The sequence below is a fragment of the Capricornis sumatraensis genome, chromosome 14 (assembly GCF_032405125.1).
Source record: "Capricornis sumatraensis isolate serow.1 chromosome 14, serow.2, whole genome shotgun sequence".
Lineage (NCBI taxonomy): Eukaryota > Metazoa > Chordata > Mammalia > Artiodactyla > Bovidae > Capricornis > Capricornis sumatraensis.
The window spans coordinates 46,161,773-46,185,839 of NC_091082.1; the positions used below are offsets into that span (position 1 = coordinate 46,161,773).

The following is a 24,067-nucleotide window of genomic DNA, read 5'->3' on the forward strand; positions in this document are numbered from 1 at the left end:
TTTCATGTCATCTGGTCCCATCGCTTCATGGCAAATAGAGAAACAATGGAAACAACAACAGACTTTCCTTTTGGGGGGCTCCAAAATCAATGCAGATGGTGACTGCAGCCATGAAATTAAACAACACTTTCTCCTTGGAAGAAAAGTTATGACCAACCAAGACAGCATATTAAAAAGCAGAAACATTACTTTGTCAACAAAGATCTGTCTAGTCAAAGCTTTGGTTTTTCCAGTAGTCATGTATGGATGTGAGGGCTGGACTCTAAAAAGAGCTGAGCGCCGAAGAATAGAAGCTTTTGAACTGTGGTGTTGGAGAAGACTCTTGAGAGTCCCTTGAACTGCAAAGAGATCCAACCAGTCCATCCTAAAGGAAATCAGTCCTGAATATCCATTGGAAGGATGGATGCTGAAGCTGATACTCCAATACTTTGGCCACCTGATGCAAAGAACTGACTCATTTGAAAAGACCCTGATGCTGGGAAAGATTGAAGGTGGGAGGAGAAGGGGACAACAGAAGATCAGATGGTTGGATGGCATCACCAACTCGATGGACATTGAGTTTGAATAAGCTCCGGGAGTTGGTGATTGACAAAGAAGCTTGGTATGCTGCAATCCATGGGGTTGCATAGAGTCGGACATGACTGTGCAAACTGAATTGAACTGATAGAAAGATCCCGAATAGTGAAAGCAATCTTGAGAAAGAATAGCAAAGCTGGAGGCATCACGCTCTCTGATTTCAAACTAGTACAAAGCTTTAGTAGTCAAGAAACAGTATGGTACTGTCATAAAAAAAAAAAATAGCACATAAGTCAATGGAAATGAACAGAGAGTCCAGAAATAAAGCCACATATATAGGGTCAATTAATTTACAACAAAGGAGTCAAGAATACAGAATGGGGCAAGAATAGTCTTTCCAATAATTAGTGTGGGGAAAACTGAATAGCCACTGTGAAAAACTGAAAATGGATCACTATCTTACACAACACACAAAACTGGCTCAGTATGAATCGAAGACTTGAACACAAGATCAGAAACCATAAAACTCCTAGAAGAAAATGGAAGCAGTAAGCTCCTTGACATCAGTCTTGGTAATAATTTTTTTGTATCTGACTTGAAAACAATAGCAACAAAAGCAAAAATGAACAAATGGGACTCCATCGAACTAAAAAGCTTCTGCTTAGAAAGAAGTTTAGCTTCCTTCTGCTAAAGGAAACCATTAGCAAAATAAAAGTGCAACCTACTGAATGAGATATTTCAAAATCATATATCTGATAAGGTGTTAATATTCAAAATATATAAACACTCATACAACTCAATAACAAGAACAAACAATCCAATTATAAAATGGGCAGAGAATCTGAATAGACAGTTTCCTAAAGAAAACATACAGATGGGCAACAGGTACATGAAAATATGCTTACGTCACTAATCATCAGGGAAATGCAAATTAAAAACACAACAAGATATCACCTCCCATGGTTCCGAATGGCTATTATCAAAAGGACAATAAATAACAACAAATGTTGGTGAGGATGCTGAGAAAAGAAAATCCTTGTGTATTACTGGTGGAAATGTAAAATGGTGCAGCCACTATGGAAAACAGTATAGAGGTTCCTCAAAATATTAAAAATAGAACTACCAATAATAATTAAGGAATTCTAGTTCTGAGTATTTATCTGAAGAAAACAAAACCACTAATTGGAAAAGATATAATGCACCCCCATAGTCACTGAAGCATTATTTACAACAGCCAAGATAGGGGAATAACCTAAGTGTCCATCAAAAGATAAATGGATGTGGTGTACATTGGAATATTACTCAGCCATAAAAGAGAATGAAATCTTGCCATTTGCAACATTATGAATAGACCTTGGGTATTATGCTAAGTAAAAGTAATTAAGACAGAGAAAAACAAATACCATATCATTTCACTTATATGTGGAATCTAAAATATAAGCAAAATGAAACTCATAAATACAGAGAACAGATTGGTTACCAGAGGATAGGGGATTGGGGAATGGGTAAACGAGATCAAGAGGTACATAATTCCATTTATAAAATAAATGTCATGCATATATAGCATAGGAACTATAGTTCAAAATATTGTATTACAAATTTAAAAGTTGCTAAGGGGATTTCCCTGGTAGTCTAGTGGCATGGGTTCAATCCCTGGTGGGAGAACTAAGATCTCACATGCCATGAGATGTGGCCAAAAATAAATAAATAAATAAAGATTGCTAGGAAAGTAAATCTTAAAAGTTCTCATCTCAAGAAAAAAAGAACTTCTTAAGTTTTTATCACGACAAATGAGAAATAGGACTTACTGTGGTGATCATTTCACAATCCATACAAATGTCAACCATTATGTCCTACATCTGAAATTAATACAATTTTGTATGTCAATTATGATTCAATTTATATATATGATTTGATTAATTCCAGGAAGATGCTTTCTGCCCCAAAATATTTCTCCTGCTATCACATTCCTCATGTCTAAAATTTCAGAATTAGAGATATCATCCTGTGGGATAGAAGAGTTAGGTTAAAATTTGAATTAGTTCAGTTCAGTCACTCAGTTGTATCCAACTCTTTGCAACCCCATGGACTGCAGTATGCAGAGTTTCCCTGTCCATCACCAACTCCTGGAGTTTACTCAAACTCGTGTCCATCGAGATGGTGATGCCATCCAACCATCTCATCTTCTGTTGTCCCCTTCTGCTCCACCTTCGATCTTTCCCAGCATTAGGGTCTTTTCAAATGAGTCAGTTCTTCGCATCAGGTGGCCAAAGTATTGGAGTTTCAGCTTCAACATCAGTCCTTCCGATGAATATTCAGGACCAATTTCCTTGAGGATGGACTGGCTGGATCTCCTTGCTGTCCAAGGGACTCTCAAGAGTCTTCTCCAACACCACAGTTCAAAAGCATCAACTCTTCAGTGCTCAGCTTTATATTCCAAGCTTTATTAGATATAAAATGGTTAAGTATACAGCTCCCTGGCACTTGCAACAATATCACACTTCAAACGTCCCTTAAAACTATATCCAAGTGATAAATATAAACAATTTCTCTACCCAAAGAAGACAAAATCTTCACTGAAGAGTGAAACATGCAATAAGCAAAATTTCACAAGCCTCCAATGGGACCACGAGAGGGTCCGGATTTCCAAGAGACAGTAGTGCCAAGAAAGGAGCTGCTGAAAATTCTGCTGGGAGCCTCCACACCCACTTCAAGCAAAACTTGCCTCTCCACAACTCTACCAATCAGAATCAATGTTAAAATATATTACTGTTTAACTTCTATATTTACACACAATTCTTCTAAGATCACTTAATACATTTAGTGGTGACAAGTTAAAACAAAATTTTAAAATTCCTGCCCCATGCCCTACTCGGATGGTGCTGAATTCTTCCGAAAGGTTCTCTAGCACTTTCTAGTGGCCATTTTGGAACATGAGAGGTGAGTAATTAACATATATTTTAGCACTTTTCTCCAGCAACAGGAAACATTTGCCATGCACCATCTCATTTTTCTTCACAATACTCCTAGGGCATAGGTGTTATGATTATCCTCACTTAACATATGAAGAGTTTAGGATAAATAACCTGCCCAAGGGAATATAGGTAGTGGGAAAATAATAAAAATGAAAGTCTGAATGAATCAGATAAAAATCACTCCCCTCAAAAAATTTATGGTCAGTTCGTTTTATACTTTCCCACTATAGCTTGTGCTTCACTAGGTTTGAATGCTGCACCTCTACTAAAGGTTTAACGTGCACTAGCCTTTTCAGTTGGAGAAGGAAATGGCAACCCACTCCAGTGTTCTTGCCTGGAGAATCCCAGGGATGGGGGAGCCTGGTGGGCTGCCATCTATGGGGTTGAACAGAGTCGGACACGACTGAAGTGACTTAGCAGCAGCAGCAGTAGCCTTTTCAGTATTTGCAAAGCTAATGCTATCATTTATATAATTATTTGCATATGAATTATCTCATTCTATACTCACAATACATTAGTTTTTATTAACTCCAACTTAAAAGTGAGAAAGCCAAAGTAAGTGATTTGCCTATATTAACTAATAAGTGGTAGATGACAGTAAGATGACATAATAAGATGTTTAAGATGCCACAATATTGAGGTTAAACTACTATGTTTACCCTCATGCTTCATCTCACAGAATTCTAATGATGAATACTAAACTTGGGATCAATTAAAACCCCTGTGTGTTTTTCATCTGAACCCCTATCTTTGTAAAAACTAATTTTTTAATCTTAATTACAAGATTTCACATTTGTGCATGTTAGACATTATTTAGTTGGTTTTATTCTTAGTCAGAGTGTTTATATGAAGTTTTAATCTTCTGTTAAGTTTTCTGTGTTGAATAATATTAGAATATTTACTCACACCATATTAAAAATTAAACTGAAAATGGATTAAAGACCTAAATATAAGATCTAAAACCATAAACCTCCTAAAAAAGAACATAGGCAGAACACTCTTTGATATAAATTAGAGCATATTTTTTTTATTTGTCTAAGGCAAAGAAAACAAAAGCAAAAATAAACAAATGAGACCTAATAAAACTTAAAAGCCTTTGTACAGCAAAGGAAATCATCAACAAAATGAAAAGATGACCTACTGAATGGGAGAAAATACTTGCAAATGATATGGTTGATAAGGGGTTAATATTCAAAATATATAAACAGCTCATACAACTCAGTATCAAAAAAGAAGCAACTCAATTTTAAAATGGGCATAAGTCTTGAATAAATATTTCTCTAAAGAAGACACACAGATGGCCTACAGGCATATGGAAAGATGTTTAACATTGCTAATCAGAGAAATGCAAATTAAAACCATAATGAGATATTACCTCACACCAGGGTGGCTATTATCAAAAAGACCACAAATAAGAAATGTTGGCAAGAATGTAGAACAAAGCTAACCCTTGTATACTGTTGGCGGGAATGTGTATTAGTACAGTCACTGTGGAAAACAGTATGGAATTTCCTCAAAAAATTAAAAATAGAATTACTATACAATGCAGCAATTTCACTGCTGGGTGTATATCTAAAAACACAAATTCAAAAAGATACAGACACCCCAATATTTGTAACTGCCAAAATATGGAAGCAAACTAAATGTCCATCAACAGATGATTGGATAAAGATGTGGCAGTATACATAATGGAATACTACTCAGCCATAGAAAATAATGAAACTCTGGCACCTGCAACAACCTATGGATGGACCTAGATAGTATTATGCTTAGTGAAACAAGTCAGAGAAGGACAGATACTCTGTTACTGGTTATGTGTGTAACCTGAAAAATAAGACAAACGAATGTATATAACAAAACAGAAACAGACTCACAGATATCGAGAACAAACTAATGGTTACCAGTGGAGCGAGGGAAGAGAGGAGGGGCAAGTTAGGAGTATAGGACTAACAGATACAAGCTGCTGCTGCTGCTAAGTCACTTCAATTGTGCCCGATTCTGTGCAACCCCATAGACGGCAGGCCACCAGGCTCCCCCATCCCTGGGATTCTCCAGGCAAGAACACTGGAGTGGGTTGCCATTTCCTTCTCCAATGCATGAAAGTGAAAAGTGAAAGTGAAGTCATTCAGTCATGTCTGATTAGTAGCGACCCCATGGACTGCAGCCTACCAAGCTCCTCCGTCCATGAGATTTTCTAGGCAAGAGTACTGGAGTGGCTTGGCTACCCTGTATAAAATAAATAAGCTAAGCAACAAGGATATATTGTACAGCACAGGGAAATATAGCCATTATTTTGTAACAAGTTCTAATGGAGTACAGTGTATAAAAATATTGAATCACTATCTGTACACCTGAAAGTAATATAATATTGTAAATCACCTATACCTCACTTTCTTAAGTGTTTATTTGAAGTTTCAATCCTCTGTCAAGTTTCTATGCCTCCACACTTTGGGTATATACAAATTTGATCATCTGTATTTGTCTCCATCAAATTTGCTAATTTAACTGTTGATAATAGATGAGACTGTGAAGTAGACACCCGGGAAATCACCAAAAGGAATTTCCCCATATGGTGCCATTTTCACACTGACCAAAACACGTACTTTCTTTATTCTATGCCTCACAGCCTCTCTTCTGTTTCAACTGGCATGTTTTTTTAACAGCACATTATGTTCAGTTTAACATTAGACAGAACTAGCTTAGAACAAAGAGCCATTTCATTCCCTGAAAAGATAACCGCCTTACCCTTGTTTTACTTTCAGAAGTTCTCTGTGATAAATGTATCACAGCATTATTCAATATATATTTTTGTACATTGTTGTCTATTTAATAGAACCAAATTCAACATGTTAGATATTAATAACTCTCCAGGAAAGCAAATATAAAATACTATGGTTCTTAAGCCTCTTTGCCAGCTGTTTAAGATATCTTTTGATTGGTGGTTTAGTCGCTAAGTCGTGTCCAACTCCTGCGATGTCATGGACTGTACCCTGCCAGGCTCCTCTGTCTGTGGGATTCTCCAAGCAAGAATATTGGAGTGGGTTGCCATTTCATTCTCCAAGGGATCTTCCCGACCCAGGAATCAAACCCAGGTCTCCTGCATTGCAGGCAGATTTTTTACCAACTGAGCTACAGAGGAAAGCCCTAATTTTGGTTAGTTTTCCATAATTTTTTTTTAAAGAAGTAATGTTTACATGTATAGAATAGAATAAAAAGTTTATAACATAATATTAGCAAAATCATAACATTTGCATGCATAAAACAAAACAAAGTTTATAGCATACTATCAGCAAGACCATTTATTTATTCCCATTACACTACTATTTTAATGTATCATTTAGTAGTATCTTAGCATCATTAAGCCCTATTTACAATGAGGGGAAAATGCTCTGGTTAACATGACTTCTTTCACTCATTCAACAAACATATCACCTGGTTGCATAATATGCACCAGGCATATATTAGGTACTAAAAAGACATAATTGTACAGTCTCTGCCATCAAAGGGCTCATTTTTCGGGAGGGCGGTGTGGCGGGAACTAAAGAAAATCCTGAGTGCAGATTTATAAAAGCTGAAACACTGAGTGTTATGGAAAGCACAGAATCTCACTCAGCAGAAGGGTATGATACTTTTATTTGTCTTGACAATAAACAGATCAGATATGTGAAAATCCATCTAGGCTGAGCAAATGGCATGTGCAAAGGTGTGGAGATTTGTGAAAGTTGATACACTTAGAGAATAGAAAGTCACATAATGTGGCTGGAAAGAAGGATGCAGGTGGCTGAGAGATAACTGATGAGGCTGGAGAGAAGAGCCAGAGTCTCACCATGAGGACCTTGTGTCCCATGCCAACGAGTGTACCATTTACCCTGAAATCAGTGAAGACAGTGGGCAGTATCTGAGTCAACGAGTTTAACTAGGGGGCTCTTTCAGTGATCAAGGGTAGAAATTAGGGAAGTACCATCCCAAAGGAGAGAAGGCAGAATGCAATGACACTCTAATAAAGGGTGTGTCTCCCAGTGTTCATTGTGCATAACAGTCAGCTGGGGAGCACTTCTAAAATACAGATGTCTGGGCCCAAACCGGACCTACTCACCCTTTTTATACTTTTCAAAGCTCCCCTGAATTCTTCTACTGGAATTAGTCCATAGATTAGCATTTGAGAATGACAGTTTTGCCTCTAACTGTAGGACAAGGACCCACATGAGAAAAGAATCTAAAAAAGAGTGGATGTAAGTATAACTGATTCACTTCACTGTACTGCAGAAACTAACACAACATTGTAAATCAACTATAAGCCAATTAAAAAATTAAAATTTTTAAAATAAAAATAAGATGCTAAAATAATTAAAATAAAATGCTAAAATAATTAAAATAAAAATATTCTTATTGGTAAGAATTTAAAATTTCAATTATACTTATTACAAGTAACAGAGCAGATAAAATCCACCTGAAAAAGTGAAAATATGGAATATTAGGATATTTTCAAAGAGATAAATTTTATTTCCAAACTGCTTAGAATAACTAGCCATGAGAATAAACCTTGGATTGTTAGAAGTCAATATAATTACATTTCATAACAAAAAAATTTATAAGATTTTATATTTACATTTGTAATAAGTGGATTTTTGCTTTGTAAGCTTGCTCATTCTAGATTAAATATTAGCTTTATAATCTTTCTTAAACTTAATTTAGTTTTTATATCCTTTTCATCTTTAAGGAATCAAAGATAAACTTCAGTCCAGCCTATAATAAAAGATCATAAATTCTAAATCGGTGTTGTCTGAACTAACTTGGTTTTGGTACATAATCTTCTGACTTGCAAAAAAATTTATATTAAGAAAAATACTTACCATATGATCAATTATCTTAAACAAGTATATTGTCACTAATTCTATTTGTTAGGAAATTCAGGCTATTAATCTGTATTTGTGCTTAGCTCATTTTTAGGCAGTGCTTGTATTTTAAGTAAATATATGAGTTAAATTTATCTGTTTTGAAAGTCATGTCTCCTGTCCTTGCCTTGGTTGAGAGCAAAGCCTCCCATCTTATTTCTCTACTTTCCATCCCCAAAGCCCAAACTGATTTTAATTCAATGTGACAATAAGCTCCATGAAGATAGAAAACTGTTTGTCCTGGTAATACTTTACCCCTAACTCCAAGCTCAGGGCCTAAACAAGATATATAGTTGATAGACATTTATTTATTTACTTTGGAGAAGAAAATGGCACCCCATTCCAGTACTCTTGCCTGGAAAATCCCATTGATGGAGGAGCCTTGTAGGCTGCAGTCCATGGGGTCACAAAGACATGACTGAGCGACTTCACTTTCACTTGTCACTTTCATGCATTGGAGAAGGAAACGGCAACCCACTCCAGTGTTCTTGCCTGGAGAATTAATAAGAATCATCTTCCCTTTATAATCCCAGGAAAACTCAATTATACCCAGATTTATCTAAGCCTATAGGCATCTGCTTCAGCCAGTATAGGAAGAAGCGCACATGGACAGAAAGCATTTTTTAATAGTTGTCTACCAATCAACCTAAGTATAAAGATTATTACTTGATGTTCAGTAAAAGAATTTTGATGTCATCATCAGTTGTGTCAAATTACACAAGTAAAACCCCCAAAGGAGAGCCTTGCCCTGGCCCTGAAACTACTATAGGGGCTCAGACATCAAAACCAGTTGTCATCACTCAAAATTCCCTTAAAATGACCTGACAGAGGAGCTAACCACATGTTAAAGCCAATTTAAAGCACTTGTAAAAACTAACATGTTAGCTCTACTGTAACAGTCCATGTTATTCTGTCTCAAAACTGACTGGTTCAGTAAGACTAACTCTAATGGCCAGTAGTAACGCAAGAGAGGCAAACGTGGATGGAGCACTTATTTAAAGTCAGGCATTGTGTGAAGCATTTTATCTAATCTCATCAAAGCCTCATGACAGCTGTCTAACGGAACAATTGATGAACTCCATTTTACAGGAGAAAAGAAGGAATCTGACTTACGTAACTTGTGTATGCTTTGTGCATATATTACACCATTTTATATAATGGACTTGAGTATCCTTGGATGTGGGTATCCACAGAGGGTCCTGGAACTAATCCCCTATGAATACTAAGGGATGACTGTATTATGCAATTTGAAGCTAGGTTGGAAAACAAAAATACCATGATTTATTCATCCAAAGTTCAGATTATATCCTTGTATATGAGACAGAAAGCACTTCATATTTGAATACAAACTCCCTTTGCCTTCTGTAAATACATACAGTTAATAATAAGACCACACCAAATTAATCACCTAGAAAGCTGACATGCCCTAGCATGACTAGTTTTTACCAAGCCACTTAATACTGTAACAAAGCTATCATCTGCACCTTAATTATGGACTAGGAAAGATAAACAATCTGCTCATGGGAAAAAAGGCATCTGACTCCTGGCTTACGGTAGGCATGAGTGAATGAATGAATGAGGAAGAGAGTGCAATGTATGAGGGAGGAGGATCTTTACAGACTCGGATTTTATTGGTCTTAAATGGCATGATCTGAGAGCAAACATCGTTTTAGCCTTGGAAAATCATGTTAGTACTGATAATCTCTGGACACAGTGAAGCCCAACACATATAAAGAGCTTTGCTGATAAAAGAGGAAAGATCCCACAGTTTAATCTTTAACTCTTTGAAATTAAGTATAGCCTCTTGTAAAAAAAATTCAGATGTGATAGATGATAGTGAGTGTGTTTGTGTCAGTTCCTGTGGTGTCAGAGCAGCTGTCTGGATACCTTTATTTTATGGTGAACAGTGAGGAGTCACTGACAACTTTGCTGAAACTTACAGCTTCCTCTGTAACAATAGACAATAACAATACTTTTGAGCACCTAGCACATCCCGAAGCTCAGAGGCACTGACTGGTCCAGGCTCATACAGCCTGAAAGAGATTAATTCAAACCTGTGTCTAACTCAAAGTCCAGGCCCCTGCTGCTAGTCCAGTTGCCTCTTTCCATGTCCAAAAATCTAAGGAGGCTTGACCTAAAGATCTGGCAGGAAAGTAATAATTTTCTATAAGTAATGGTAAGAAAGCAACATATACAACTGATTTATTACAACGGTAGAATTAGAGTTGGATATTTACTGTCCTTTATTTACTATTCCGTAGAGAACATTATAATGCCATTTATGTTAAGATTAAGTAATTTATTACAATTAATTCATGAGTTCCTATAATCTTTCCATTTCTTTTTACATCCTACCCTGGTGCTGAGTCATTATAGCAACTACTATATGCTGGAATATACTTAGTCTCTGCCTGTGCAGAAGCATCTGTTGAGGTTTTGGGTGGCGTTATTTACATTTTCTTATAAAGCTTGTTTGATAACATTCTGACTTCACAAACACTGAATCACCACACTTGGCTCTTACATGATTTAACATTAAATCATTACACAGACCACTTCTTGTAGAGGAAATTATAAACTCAGACACAGCATGTGCTATCTCCTGAATTATCAAAGCATACTCAACAACACTCAGAATCAAACTTAAGGTTTTATTGAGAAATCTAAAAAGAATGATACAAATGAACTTATTTACAAGACAGAAAGAGACTCACAAACTTAAAGAACCAACTTACGGTTGCTATGGGCAGGTGGGGAAAGGATAGCTAGGGAGTTTGGGATGTTCATGTACACACTGCAATATTTAAAATGAATAACCAACAAGGATCTATAGTGGAGCACATGGAACTCAATGGTATGTGGCAGCCTGGATGGGAGTGAGGTTTTAGGGAGAATGGATACCTTTGTATGTATGACTGACCCCTGCGCTGTTCACCTGAAACTATCACAACATGGTTAATCAGCTATAAGTCCAGTTCAGTCGCTCAGTCGTGTCTGATTCTTTGCAACCCCATGAATCACAGCACTCCAGGCCTCCCTGTCCATCACCAACTTCCAGAGTTCACTCAAACTCATGTCCATTGAGTCGGTGATGCCATCCAACCATCTCATCCTCTGTCGTCCCCTTCTCCTCCTGCCCTCAATCCCTCCCAGCATCAGAGTCTTTCCAAATGAGTCAGCTCTTTCACATCAGGTAGACAAAGTACTGGAGTTTCAGTTTCAGCATCAGTCCTTCCAATGAACACCAAGGACCAATCTCCTTTAGGATGGATTGGTTGGATCTCCTTGCAGTCCAAGGGACTCTCAAGAGTCTTCTCCAACACCACAGTTCAAAAGCATCAATTCTTTGGTGCTCAGCTTTCTTCACAGTCCAGTTCTCACATCCATACATGACTACTGGAAAAACTTTAGCTTTGACTAGACAGACCTTTGTTGGCACAGTAATATCTCTGCTTTTTAATATGCTATCTAGGTTGGTCATAACTTTCCTTCCAAGGAGTAAGCGTCTTTTAATTTCATGGATGCAATCACCACCTGCAGTGATTTTGGAGCCCAGAAAAATAAAGTCTGACACCGTTTCCACTGTTTCCCCATCTATTTCCCATGAAGTGATGGGACCAGAGGCCATGATCTTCGTTTTCTGAATGTTGAGCTTTAAGCCAACTTTCTCAGTATCCTCTTTCACTTTCATTAAGAGGCTCTTTAGTTCCTCTTCACTTTCTGCCATAAGGGTGGTATTATCTGCATATCTGAGGTTATCGATATTTCTCCCAGCAATCTTGATTGCAGCTTGTGCTTCTTCCAGCCCAGTGTTTCTCACGATGTACTCTGCATATAAGTTAAATAAGCAAGGTGACAATATAGAGCCTTGACGTACTCCTTTTCCTATTTGGAACCAGTCTGTTGTTCCATGTCCAGTTCTAACTGTTGCTTCCTGACATGCATATAGATTTCTCAAGAGGCAGGTCAGGTGGTCTGGTATTCCCATCTCTTTCAGAATTTTCCACAGTATATTGTGATCCATGCAGTCAAAGGCTTTGGCATAGTCAATAAAGCAGAAATCAATGTTTTTCTACTCTAGTACAAAATAAAAAGTTCAAAAGGAAAAAATATACTTGATTGGCATTAATACTACTTATTTGAGACTTCCCTGGTGGTCTAGGGGTTAGGAATCCACCTTCCAGAGCAGGGGATGTAGGTTTGATCCCACTGAGGGGACTAAGATCCCACATACTACAGAGCAAATAAGCCACTGACACAACTAGAGAAAACCCACGCACTGCAACAAAAACCCAGTGCATCCAGAAACAAAGAAACTACTACTTACTATTATCACTTGAGGAAGGTTGATTCACATAAAGCATAAGATAAAGGCGGGGGATTCAAATTAAGATGTGAACACTTCCTGCTCCCCAAAATACTCATTTTAACTGAAACTCTCCATTATAGTCTCTGACCAGTGATGCAGAGCTTATTGGTTCCTAAAGATGTGGAAGACAGGTGTAGCCTCCCCAGGGAAAATTTTGGAAGGGGGCTGATTGTCACAATCAGTTCAGTTCAGTTCAGTTACTCAGTCGTGTCTGACTCTGCAACCCCATGGGTTGCAGTACACCAGGCCTCCCTGTCCATTGCCAACACCTGGAGTTTACTCAAATTCATGTCCATTGAGTCAGTGATGCCATCCAACCATCTCATCCATCATCCCTTTCTCCTCCTGCCTTCAATCTTGCCCAGCATCAGGGTCTTTTCCAGTGAGTTAGTTCTTCACATCAGGTGGCCAAAGTATTGGAGTTTCAGCTTCAGCATCAGTTGTCACAATGATTGACACTAAACAGTTAGAAATCTGGGAAGCTAATTATTGATGCATTCTTAAGCAACGTAAGAATGGCACACACACAGCTCCTCATCCACCAGACGCTTCAGTCATACTGCAGCAATGAAAGGGGCTTCCCAGTTGGCTCAGTGGTAAAGAATCCACCTGCCAAGTAGGAGGGGTAGGCTCAATCCCTGGGTTGGGAAGATCACCTGAAGAAGAAAATGGCAACCCATTCCAGTATTCTCACCTGGGAAATCCCATAGACAGAGTAGCCTGGCCGGTTACAGTCCATGGGGTCACAAAAGAGTTGAACATGACTAAACAACAACAACAATGAAAGAGCTCCACATCACGCAGGGGTTAGATGTGGAAGGTGAATAGGAAATCAAGGGATTTCTTTAATACCTTATTACTACTCCTTTATTTCATTAGGAAAATGTTGAAGATGGCCGAGCAAGTATCTATCAATCTGTCATCAGCAACACCAGCAAAGAAATGTCCTGTTTCAGTGACTTTCCAATGCCTGAAGATTTTCCAAACTTCCTGCACAATTCTAAACTCCTGGAATATTTCAGAATCTTTGCCAAGAAGTTTGATCTACTAAAGTATATTCAGTTCCAGGTATTGTATTTTGGGTAGGAGGGAGGGAAACAGCACGATACTACTACTACTAAGTCGCTTCAGTCGTGTCCGACTCTGTGCGACCCCACAGATGGCAGCCCACCAGGCTCCCCCGTCCCTGGGATTCTCCAGGCAAGAACACTGGAGTGGGTTGCCATTTCCTTCTCCAAAACAGCACGATAGAAAACTCAAAAAGTAATGTCATTACCTGTGATATTATAGGCTATATGCATAAACAGAAGAAAAACATTTGTCAAAATTAAGGCTTGAATGATATTTTGACAGTGAAACTGCATTTAAATTAGTATCTATAACCACTGAGATGACTAGCCTCATTTCCTTTGAAAGGGTATATGAAAACAAGTTATGTTGTTTTATTTTCTTACCTTCTCCATAGAAATGGATTATCTTAGAAAATAGATTAGATAAACCCACAGCTCCCCATTCATCTCAGAACCCTATAGAACCCATTTTTGTTAATTTTTGATGCATTCTTTAGCAACATAAGAATGGCCAGATAATTCTGAAATGCAATTATAACTACCTTTCCCTTGTTTCCTCAAAAACAAATAATCAACAAGAAAAAAACAATATCTTCATTAAACATCCTAAATTTGTATCAATAACCTATACTCTGAAAACTAGTAACTGTGTCTAGGAAATAAATTATAGCTTTGAATAAATATTGGTAGAACTTATTTTTTAACACATTTCATTTTCTCAGTAATTTTTGTTTTACTATAGATTTGTATTACATTATTTGTAATAATTGATTTGGCAGACATAAACATATGCAAATACCATGAAAATGTTTCCACCTATCTAATATAGCATTCCCCTAGATGCTTCTTCTCTTGTTTATCGTTTTACTGACGTTTTCTGGAGGTTGGAGAGGGGTTAAGAAAACTCACTCCCATTTATTGGTCTCTGAATCGGTACAAGCTATAAGATGCCAGAACTCAATTCAAACTATAAAAGGACATGTCCAGACTAAGTTCAGTATCAATACGGTGACCTCCCAGGAATAGGAAACCACCAGGTTGCTTGAGGAGGAGTGAACTGGCTCAGGTCAGTTACATTTCTAATAACCTCCCCAGTGACAGTGAAGATTGGTCCTCTGACCACATTTTGAATAGCCAAGAATCTGGAGTACTTTAGTGAATATACTACGCTTAAGTTCAAATTTGAAATCTTTCAACTGAAAATATCCAGACATTTTGTAGGCTTTTCACAACATTCCACATACATTTTTTTAAACTGTAAAAGTTTCAAAATTGCCAACACAGCATTCTGAAAACTATCTGAAATTTTGAAAAGCATGTATAAGGGGCTCAAACACTTGCCATCAAGAGGGATGCATGCCGTTCATCTGGGAGGAACTCTTCACTTCCTTTGACGTTGCTTCTTAAATATAGCAAACACAGCATTTATGTACACTTTTTAAAATCCATAAACCTCCACACAGCAAACAACATTTACAAAAAATCAATAAACCAGTAATTTAATCCAAATGAGACTATGAAATGTATTGCTAGTAAGACATTTTAAAAATAAAGATGACAAGCCACAACTACTGAGCCCACGTGCTGTAACTACTGAAGCCCACGCTCCTAGAGCCTGTGCTCTGCAAGAGAAGCCCACACACTACATCTTTAAAAAAAAAAAAAATAGTGGATATGAACAGACAATTCACAAAGCAAGAAATGTTGTACAAATGTAACAATAAATATTACCAAAAAAAAAAAAAATCTGCACTCACTAGTAAACAACAATATGCAAAATAAAGGATATGATGCAGACTTCCTTGGTGGCACAGTGGATAAGAATCCCTCTACCAATGCAGGGACACAGGTTTGATCCCTGGTCCAAGATGATTCCATATGCCATGGAGCAACTAAGCCCATCCACCACAATTACTGAGCCTGTGTGTTGCAAATACTGAGCCTGTGTGCCGCAACTACTGAAGCTCTCATGCCCTAGAGACCATCCTCAGCAACATGAGAAGCCAACTCAACGTGAAGCCCATGCACCTCAATGAAGAGTAACCCCCACTCCCCACAATGTGAGAAAGCCTGCGAGTAGCAATGAAGACCTAGTGCAACCAAACATAAATTATTTTTTTTTAAAAAACCACATGATGCCTTTAATAAAATAAATAGGAACAACTCACCATTCATGGAGTACTGTCATGGTACCAGGTGCTATACATGGAATATCTTCTCTAACATAGAGTCTGCACAGAGGTCAACACAAAAGTTTTGTGATAAATGCTGGTTGTGCGATCACTTGAATGATGAACATGTATTTTGTATCTTGCCCAGAGTTTTGCCGTGATTTTCTAAGTCTCCCTCCTTATTCAGTCCTTAACGCTGGTTCCCACACTGAGTCAGGCCTCTCACACAAAGCAGTACATCCTTGGTAGCATGTGCCAAGGAAGAAGCAGCAGGGCGCACTTAGCAGTCTTTGCCTTAAGTGGCTTGAAATGGCTTCAAATGGAATCTCAATGGAGCCAGACATTGCACTCTACCCTTACCCACTCCCGGCACTGGACAAGGCCCCTTTTATGCCAGAGTAATTCTCAGTGATGCCTTCTCTGTGTTTGATTCCAGACAACCGTCCTCAGTGTGAAAAAACACCCAGATTTTGCATCCTCTGGCCAGTGGGTGGTTGTTACGGAGAACAATGGCAAGAAGCAAAGCGCCATCTTTGACGGAGTCATGGTCTGCAACGGCCATCACATCCTTCCTCATCTCCCACTGGAGTCATTTCCAGGTGAGGCCTGTGTAGAGCCCCGGCTTTTGGGAGTAGGTGTCCAAGCATTTAATGTTCAGGCTGGATTGACAGCAAAACTGGCTAGCTACTGCAAACTCAGCATAATATTAAAATCAGGATAGAGCCAGAAAGATCAAAGACTCCAAATACCATCTTTGTTTCTTTTGAGCCCTCCGGGTCTTCATTATCAGAGTTCAGCCAAATTTCAGCCTCCCCCAAAGTGACTAAATGTTACTCAGAATTTCAGAGAATTTTCACCCAAGTTGGTTTTCTGTTGGAGAGATCCTTTCAGCCATATACCTTACCTTACGGCAGGGAAGCCTGGCGTTCTGCAGTCCATGGGGTTGCAGAGTTGGACAGGATTGAGGGGCTGAACAATAACAAAAGCTTACCCTGACCTTTTTCTATCCTGCCAAACACTTGTGACTTTGTTTCATTCTGGGGACTTCCACAGAGCCATGCCCACAGCCAGGGTTACTGGGGGTAGTTTCTGGACATCAGTGCTCCTATACAATACTGATGGATGCTGGGAGTGCAGAGGAAGATGGCCCCTCCCAGTCTCCTCCTTAAGAGAGCACACTTCCTTCCCAAGGCCTTTAGGAAAACATTTAATAGGGTGGTTCAGTCCAAGCCCCACATTATTCAAACCACCTGAGGAGGTTTTAAAGTTCAAATAACCTTCAAAGATTCAATTGGTCTAGGGTAGGCCTAGGTCAATTACTTGTTCAAGTGATTTCAATATGCAACCAGGACTGAGACGTCCTGATCTAAAGCAATGGAACTTTCCAACAGAATCACCTGGAGGACTTTTAAAACCACAACTTTCTAGGCTCCACCCCTAGCATTTCCAGCTCTGTAGGTCTAGGCTGAGAATTTGCATCTCTAACAAGTTATGCTAATACTGCTGGCCAAGGGACCAACACTTTGAGAACTCAAATGACCTAAAGGAGAAGGAAAGAGCAACCACTCCAGTATTCTTACCTGTAAAATTCCATAGACAGAGGAGCCTGGCAGACTACAGTCCATGGAGCTGCAGAGTCCTATGTGACTGAAGCAACTGAACACATGATCTAAAGGCTCTTTCAAGCAACCCATCATCAAAGACTTTAATAAGGTCACGTTTTCCTGGGAAAAGACACCAATGTTTATCTTCAAAAAGGCCTGTCCATGGGAAGCAATCTAGATGTTCATCGACAGATGAATGGATAAAGAAGCTGTGGCACATTCATACAATGGAATATTACTCAGCCATAAAAGTGAACACATTTGAGTCAGTTCTAATGAGGTGGATGAACTTAGAGTCTATTATACAGAGTGAAGTCAGAAAGAGAAAAACAAATATATAGTATATTAATACATATACATGGTAAAGATGGTACTGATTAACCTATTTTCAGGGCAGCAATGGAGACATAGACATAGAGAATAGACTTGTTGATATGGGTTGAGGTGGGGGAAGGAGAGGGTGGAACGAATGGAGAGAGGAACATGTAAACATATATACTATCATATGCAAAATAGATAGGCAGTGGGAATTTACTGTATGATTCAGGGAGCTCAAACTGGGGCTCTGTGACAACCTAGAGGGGTGAAATGGGGTGGGAAATGGGAGGGAGGTTCAAGAGGGAGAGAACAAATGTATACCTTTGGCTGATTCACACTGATGTATGGAAGAAATCAACACAATATTGCAAAGCAATTATCCTTCTGCTGCTGCTGCTGCTAAGTCGCTTCAGTGGTGTCCAACTCTGTGAGACCCCATAGACAGCAGCCCACCAGGCTCCCCTATCCCTGGGATTCTCCAGGCAAGAGTACCGGAGTGGATTGCCATTGCCTTGTCCGAATTATCCTTCAATTAAAAACAAACAAATTTTTTTTAAAGCCTCTCCAAAGAAGACATACAGATGGCTAACAAACACATGAAAAGATGCTCAACATTGCTCATTATTAAAGAAATTTAAATCAAAACCAGAATGAGATATCACCTCACACTGGTCAGAATGGCCATCATCAAAAAGTCTACAACAATAAATGCTGGAGAGGGTGTGAAGAAAAGGAAATGGTCTTGCACTGTTGGAGGGAATGTAAATTGATACAGCCAGTATGGAAGACAGTATGCAGATTCCTTAAAAAACTAGGAATAAAATCACCATATGACCCAGCAATCCCACTCCTAGGCATATACCCTGAGGAAACCAGGGTTGAAAAAGACACATGTATCCCATTGTTCATTGCAGCACTATTTACAACAGCTAGAACATGGAAGCAACCTAGATGCCCATCGACAGATGAATGGACCAAGAAGTTGTGGTACATATACACAGTGGAATGTTACTCAGCCATAAAAAGGAATGCGTTTGAATTAGTTCTGATGAGGTGGATGAACCTAGAACCTATCATACAGAATGAAGTGAATCAGAAACAGAAAGATAAATATCATATTCTAACACGCATATACAGAAACTAGAAAAATGGTTTTGAAGAATTCATTTACAGGGCAGCAATGGAGAAACAGATATAGAGAATAGACTTATAGACATGGGGAGAGGGTGAGATGTAAAGAAAGAATAACATGGAAACTTACATTACCATATGTAAAATAGGTATCCAATGGGAATTTGCTGTATGGCTCAGGAAACTCAAACAGGAGCTCTGTATCAACCTAGAGGGGTGGGATGGGGAGGGAGATGGGAGGGAGGTTCAAAAGGGAGAGGATATATGTCTACCTGTGGCTGATTCATGTTGAGGTTTGACAGAAAACAACAAAATTCTGTAATCCTTCAATAAAAAAATTAATTTTAAAAAAAGGCTCATCCAGTCAGTTGCTGACTTAGTGCAATGTGGAGACTATCCTTTGCCTTAAATGTGCCTTGTTTTTAGTTTATTTTAGTTTTTATTTGCTTTTGCAAAATAAGAAAGATGAATGTTATTCCAATTATTACACAATTACAATAATAGCACTTAATACTATGTTTAAGAAACATTTAAAAGAATATATGCTACGTGATATTGAAGTATCATTGTATAGTCCGAAATAGGATAATGGATGGCTGGAAATCAATACCTGACTCTGCTCTATTCATCAAAACCATCTGTCCTCTAGTAAATACCTAAGCTGCAACCTCTAAAATCAACTATTTTGGTGCTGAACTATAGGCTTGGGCTTCCCTGGTGATTCAGATGGTAAACAATCCGCCTATAATGCAAGAGACCTGGGTTCAATCCCTGGGTTGGGAAGATCCCTTGGAGAAGGAAATGGCTACCTACTCCAGTATTCTGGCCTGGAGAATTCCATGGACTGTATAGTCCAGAGGTCGCAAAGAGTCAGACACAATGAGTGACTTTCATTTCACTTCACCATATGCTTAACCTAACATTTCTTACATGTTTCATACTTTGAGTTTGCCAGTTGGCCTTAATATTATAACTTCCCTAAGAGGGGAAATAACAAAACAAATGATTGATCCCAGAAAAGAAAAGCTGACAGTGCAGTTTTATTGAAATTAACTTGACATATTTCATAGATTTCTCTTTTCTTCACCCCAAAGGTATCCAGAAGTTCAAAGGCCAGTATTTCCATAGCCGCCAATACAAACACGCAGAGGGATTTGAAAAGAAACGCATTTTGGTGATTGGAATAGGAAACTCAGCCTCAGATATTGCAGTTGAGTTGTGTAAGAAAGCTGCTCAGGTAAGAAAGCTGCTCAGGTAAGATGCTCCTTGATTACCTTGTCTGCTGGGTGTGGGGGGTGGGAGGAGAGGAAAAGGGAAGGGCATAGTAGAAAATCACAGCCATATAACCAAGGCTCCATTACTTAATAACTGGTTGATTAGTTGGTTGGTTGCCCAGTGTGGTATCATAGGAAATCTAGAAATCAGGAAGCCAGTCAATCTCCCAGCTTTGCCATTAATCAGCTGTGTAACCTAAAGCAAGTCATTTTACTTCTCTGGACTTCTCACTTAAGTTTGGATCAGACAACATTCAGCACAGGAGGCCTTGTTTCTACCCAGGGGCTTCTATGAGTTGACCTGCTCATCTTTGGAGGAGTGCCTTTTAGAAATTTAATGCATATTTGAATTCTATTTGAAATGTAAACAATCCATAGTTCCCAAGAATCATTTTTTAAAAAAGAGAGATTAAATAAACAATAAGACTCCCAAACAAGATCATAAATATTTAGGTGCTTCCTGAGGCCTTCTGACCACTGTTATCTTTGCACCTGTTCAGGAATGACACAGCTTAGCTGCCAGCGCCAAACATTACAAGATGCAGATGATGCTGACAGAGATGGCTGGGAATGGCAGAAACTAAATCCCTTTTAGAAGGACAGGCCTAGGCAAAGATGAGAAAATAGCTTAGGTTCCTCTCCCCACAGCAAGCCCGTTCAACATGGTCTGGATTCCAGGGGCTCTATCACTCTTAGACGGGCCTCCTTAGCCTGGCGTCTTCTGGCTACTCAGGATTTACTGCGGCCATGTCTACCACTGCCAAAAGTGCCCTTTCCTGAGACTCACACTGTCAGGACTCAAAGGTTGTTATTGTTCTTGGGTCATTTAGTCGTATTCGACTCTGTGACCCCATGAACTATAGTCCTCCAGGCTCCTCTGTCCATGGGATTTCCGAGGCAAGAATACTGGAGTGGGAGGCCATTTCCTTATCCAGGGGATCTTACTGGACTGGGAATCTAACATGCATCTCCTCTACTGGCAGGCTCTGGTTCATACCCCTGAGCCACCAAGGAAGCCCCAGGGCTCAGATGCCCAGTAGCAAACCACTTATGATAAACATACGTGGTACTTCCCCAGCAGGTTAATGAAGGGGTTCCACTGGGACCTGTCAGAGTTACCACCCTGAGGACAGAGCAGGTCACTAACACCAGAAAGAGTTGTACTAGACACAGGAGGTCCTCACCTTATTTATGAAAAGAAACCACTTTTCATTTTTCAAAGTTTTAAGGCCTTCATGTGAAGAACAAGTAAAGAGGCAGTAACTGTAAAGGCTCGGAGAAGAGCCAGCTCAGGTGGGGGAAGTGTCAAGTTCAGTCCCCTTGCTGTTGGAAAACCTGACAAGCTTGAGGAAGGGAGTGTGATGAAAGGAGCTGACCTAGCCGTCAACTAAGTGAAGCTCCATACGAGACCACTACATTTTGCAGGTCAGTGATTTGGGCTTAGAACAGCTGATCCAAAGATCTTAGATTGCAAGAGTCTATTTCCTCATATGGGCTTTGCCATGTAAAAGCCTGTCTATCACACTAGATTCAGTGTTAAGTAAGCACCTTAGCTATATTCGTGTGCTTTCCAGCTCATTAATCTTTAAATAGTGTCTTTCCAACATTTATTAGATTAATAACATAATTGATCATTATGATAAAATATCTTACACTGAGTAATGCACTCTCAATCCTTCTTTGACAAGGCTTACCAGAGATTTTCTAGGAGCTGTGTAGGTAAGAGTTAGAACCAGGTGCACCTGCAAAGCTTAAAATTACAGTCTAAACTCACCTTAGTCCTAAGTGTGCCCTGCTTCTGTTAAAGGAAGTTCATGTTCATAATTATATGACTTGTTCTACCACAGTCCAACCACCCACTCAAAATGCTGTGTGATGGTGCTGAGTTATCCATACACTTTCCCACCAAAACCCAAATCTCTGGTCCTTTGCCTGAAGTATACATCTGATCCTAAATCCTCAGACATATCACACTGATACAGCTAGTGGAGCTAGCCAGATTAGACTCCCCTGCTGCAGGTATGGTGACAGAGAAAGAAAGGGAATAAAACAGGCAGAGCTTCCAGTGTGAACATGGATTGATCCTAAGTGTGTTATTCACTCAGTCGTGTCCAACTCTTTGCAAGCCCATGGACTGTAGCCTACCAGGCTCCTCCGTCCATGGAATTCTCCAGGCAAGAATACTGAAGTGGATAGCCATTCTCTTCTCCAATGGATCTTCCCAATCCAGAGATCAACCCTAAGTCTCCTGCATTACAGGCAGATTCTTTACCAACTGAGCCACCACGGAAGCCCTAAAGAAGAAGGGCAGATGATAAGTAATGGAAAGAGACTTCACAGAAATATCTAAGTATATTACCTAATGCCTAGCCAAAGTATTGGCTAAACCAACAAAAGGATAGCAGCAGAAACAGTCAGGATGTTAAGTATATTACTACGCACAGACCAACAATTCAACACCATTTTATATAAGTGCTACTTTACAAGTTAAGGAGTTGAGACCCAGAAAAATTTGTCTCCAAATTCTGGCTCACTCCAGATATGAGGCACTACATGAAACTCCTCCAGCCTAAATTTACAAAATAATAATAGCTAGCAATACCTGTCATTGGCCAAGCAATAATTTCAGTCCTTTACATGTATCGTCTCCTTTAATTGGCACAATAATTCTATGAAGCAGGTACTGCTACTACCCCTATTTTATGGAGAGAAAAACAGAGACACAGAGAGGTTGAAGTAACTCACTCAAGGCAACACAGCTTGTAAGTAGTAAGGCTGGGAATCAAACCCAGGTAGTCTGAATCCAGAGTCCTCGATCTAGAATTCACAGTCTTCAACTCTTAAGTCAATCAGTTCGTTACAAGGGAGTATTAACGTGTTTATCAAGTCTTTGTACAATAGAACTCACAGAGTTCTAGCCTGTAAAAGTACTGACATGCAAAATTTTAAGAAGCAAATGAAATATGTATTTTGTCAATGGAGAAGTAACAGTAAACAAGGTAAAATACACACTTGAAAAGAGATTTAAATGTACATCCTGAAAACTAGGGCAATATGAGTATACAAGGTAAAGAATACATCTGACATATACACAAACACATGACTAGATATAAAATAAAAGCCCATCTGTAAAATATATAATCAACAAGGAATTACTGTACAGCACAGGGAAATATACTCAGTACTCTCTAATAACCTATATGGGAGAAGAATCTGAAAAAGAATAAACATATGTACATATATATATATTAATATAACTGATTACCTCCCATATTAACTTCCATATAAAGTAATATCTATGAATGGTAAAGGTTAGATTTTTAAACTCTGAGTTTTTAAAATAAATTCAAAGTTAAAAATCTGGCTTTTAGGCTGCAATCATATATATTTCCTTGGATTATAATTGTATACCTTTGCAATAAAAACAACTTGGATTGGATAGAAAAGTGAGAGGAGGGAAGACATATCGAACCACAATGCAAACATAGATGTGTGGGTTTTATGGTTAGTTTAGCCCAGAGATTTTCTCGGGTCTCCTTGAAGTTCTCAAGACTATGGTAGTCTTCCTCTATCAGCGTAAAAACCCCTGGGCACCACTTGTATGATAAAGCTGACCCAGAGCAGTGAACACTAGAAGATCCTTCACTTTGAAGTCAATCACCTTTAAGACAAAGCATTTCAGCCAGTTCTGGGGCCATACATGTGGTATATTATCTACACAGTGGGTTCCTCCCCAAAAAGATG

General features: G+C 38.9%; 1 protein-coding gene across 3 annotated transcripts in view; it reads left to right on the forward strand.

The window, feature by feature from the left end:
• Nucleotides 1-24,067, forward strand: part of FMO2 (flavin containing dimethylaniline monoxygenase 2) — a 43,807-nt gene that overhangs the window by 10,361 nt on the left and 9,379 nt on the right. For all 3 annotated transcript variants that reach the window (XM_068986512.1, XM_068986513.1, XM_068986514.1), the window contains 3 exons: nucleotides 13,635-13,823; nucleotides 16,433-16,595; nucleotides 20,144-20,286. In XM_068986512.1, coding sequence (XP_068842613.1) covers nucleotides 13,635-13,823; nucleotides 16,433-16,595; nucleotides 20,144-20,286 — 495 coding nt within the window. The remainder of the gene's footprint in view (nucleotides 1-13,634; nucleotides 13,824-16,432; nucleotides 16,596-20,143; nucleotides 20,287-24,067) is intronic.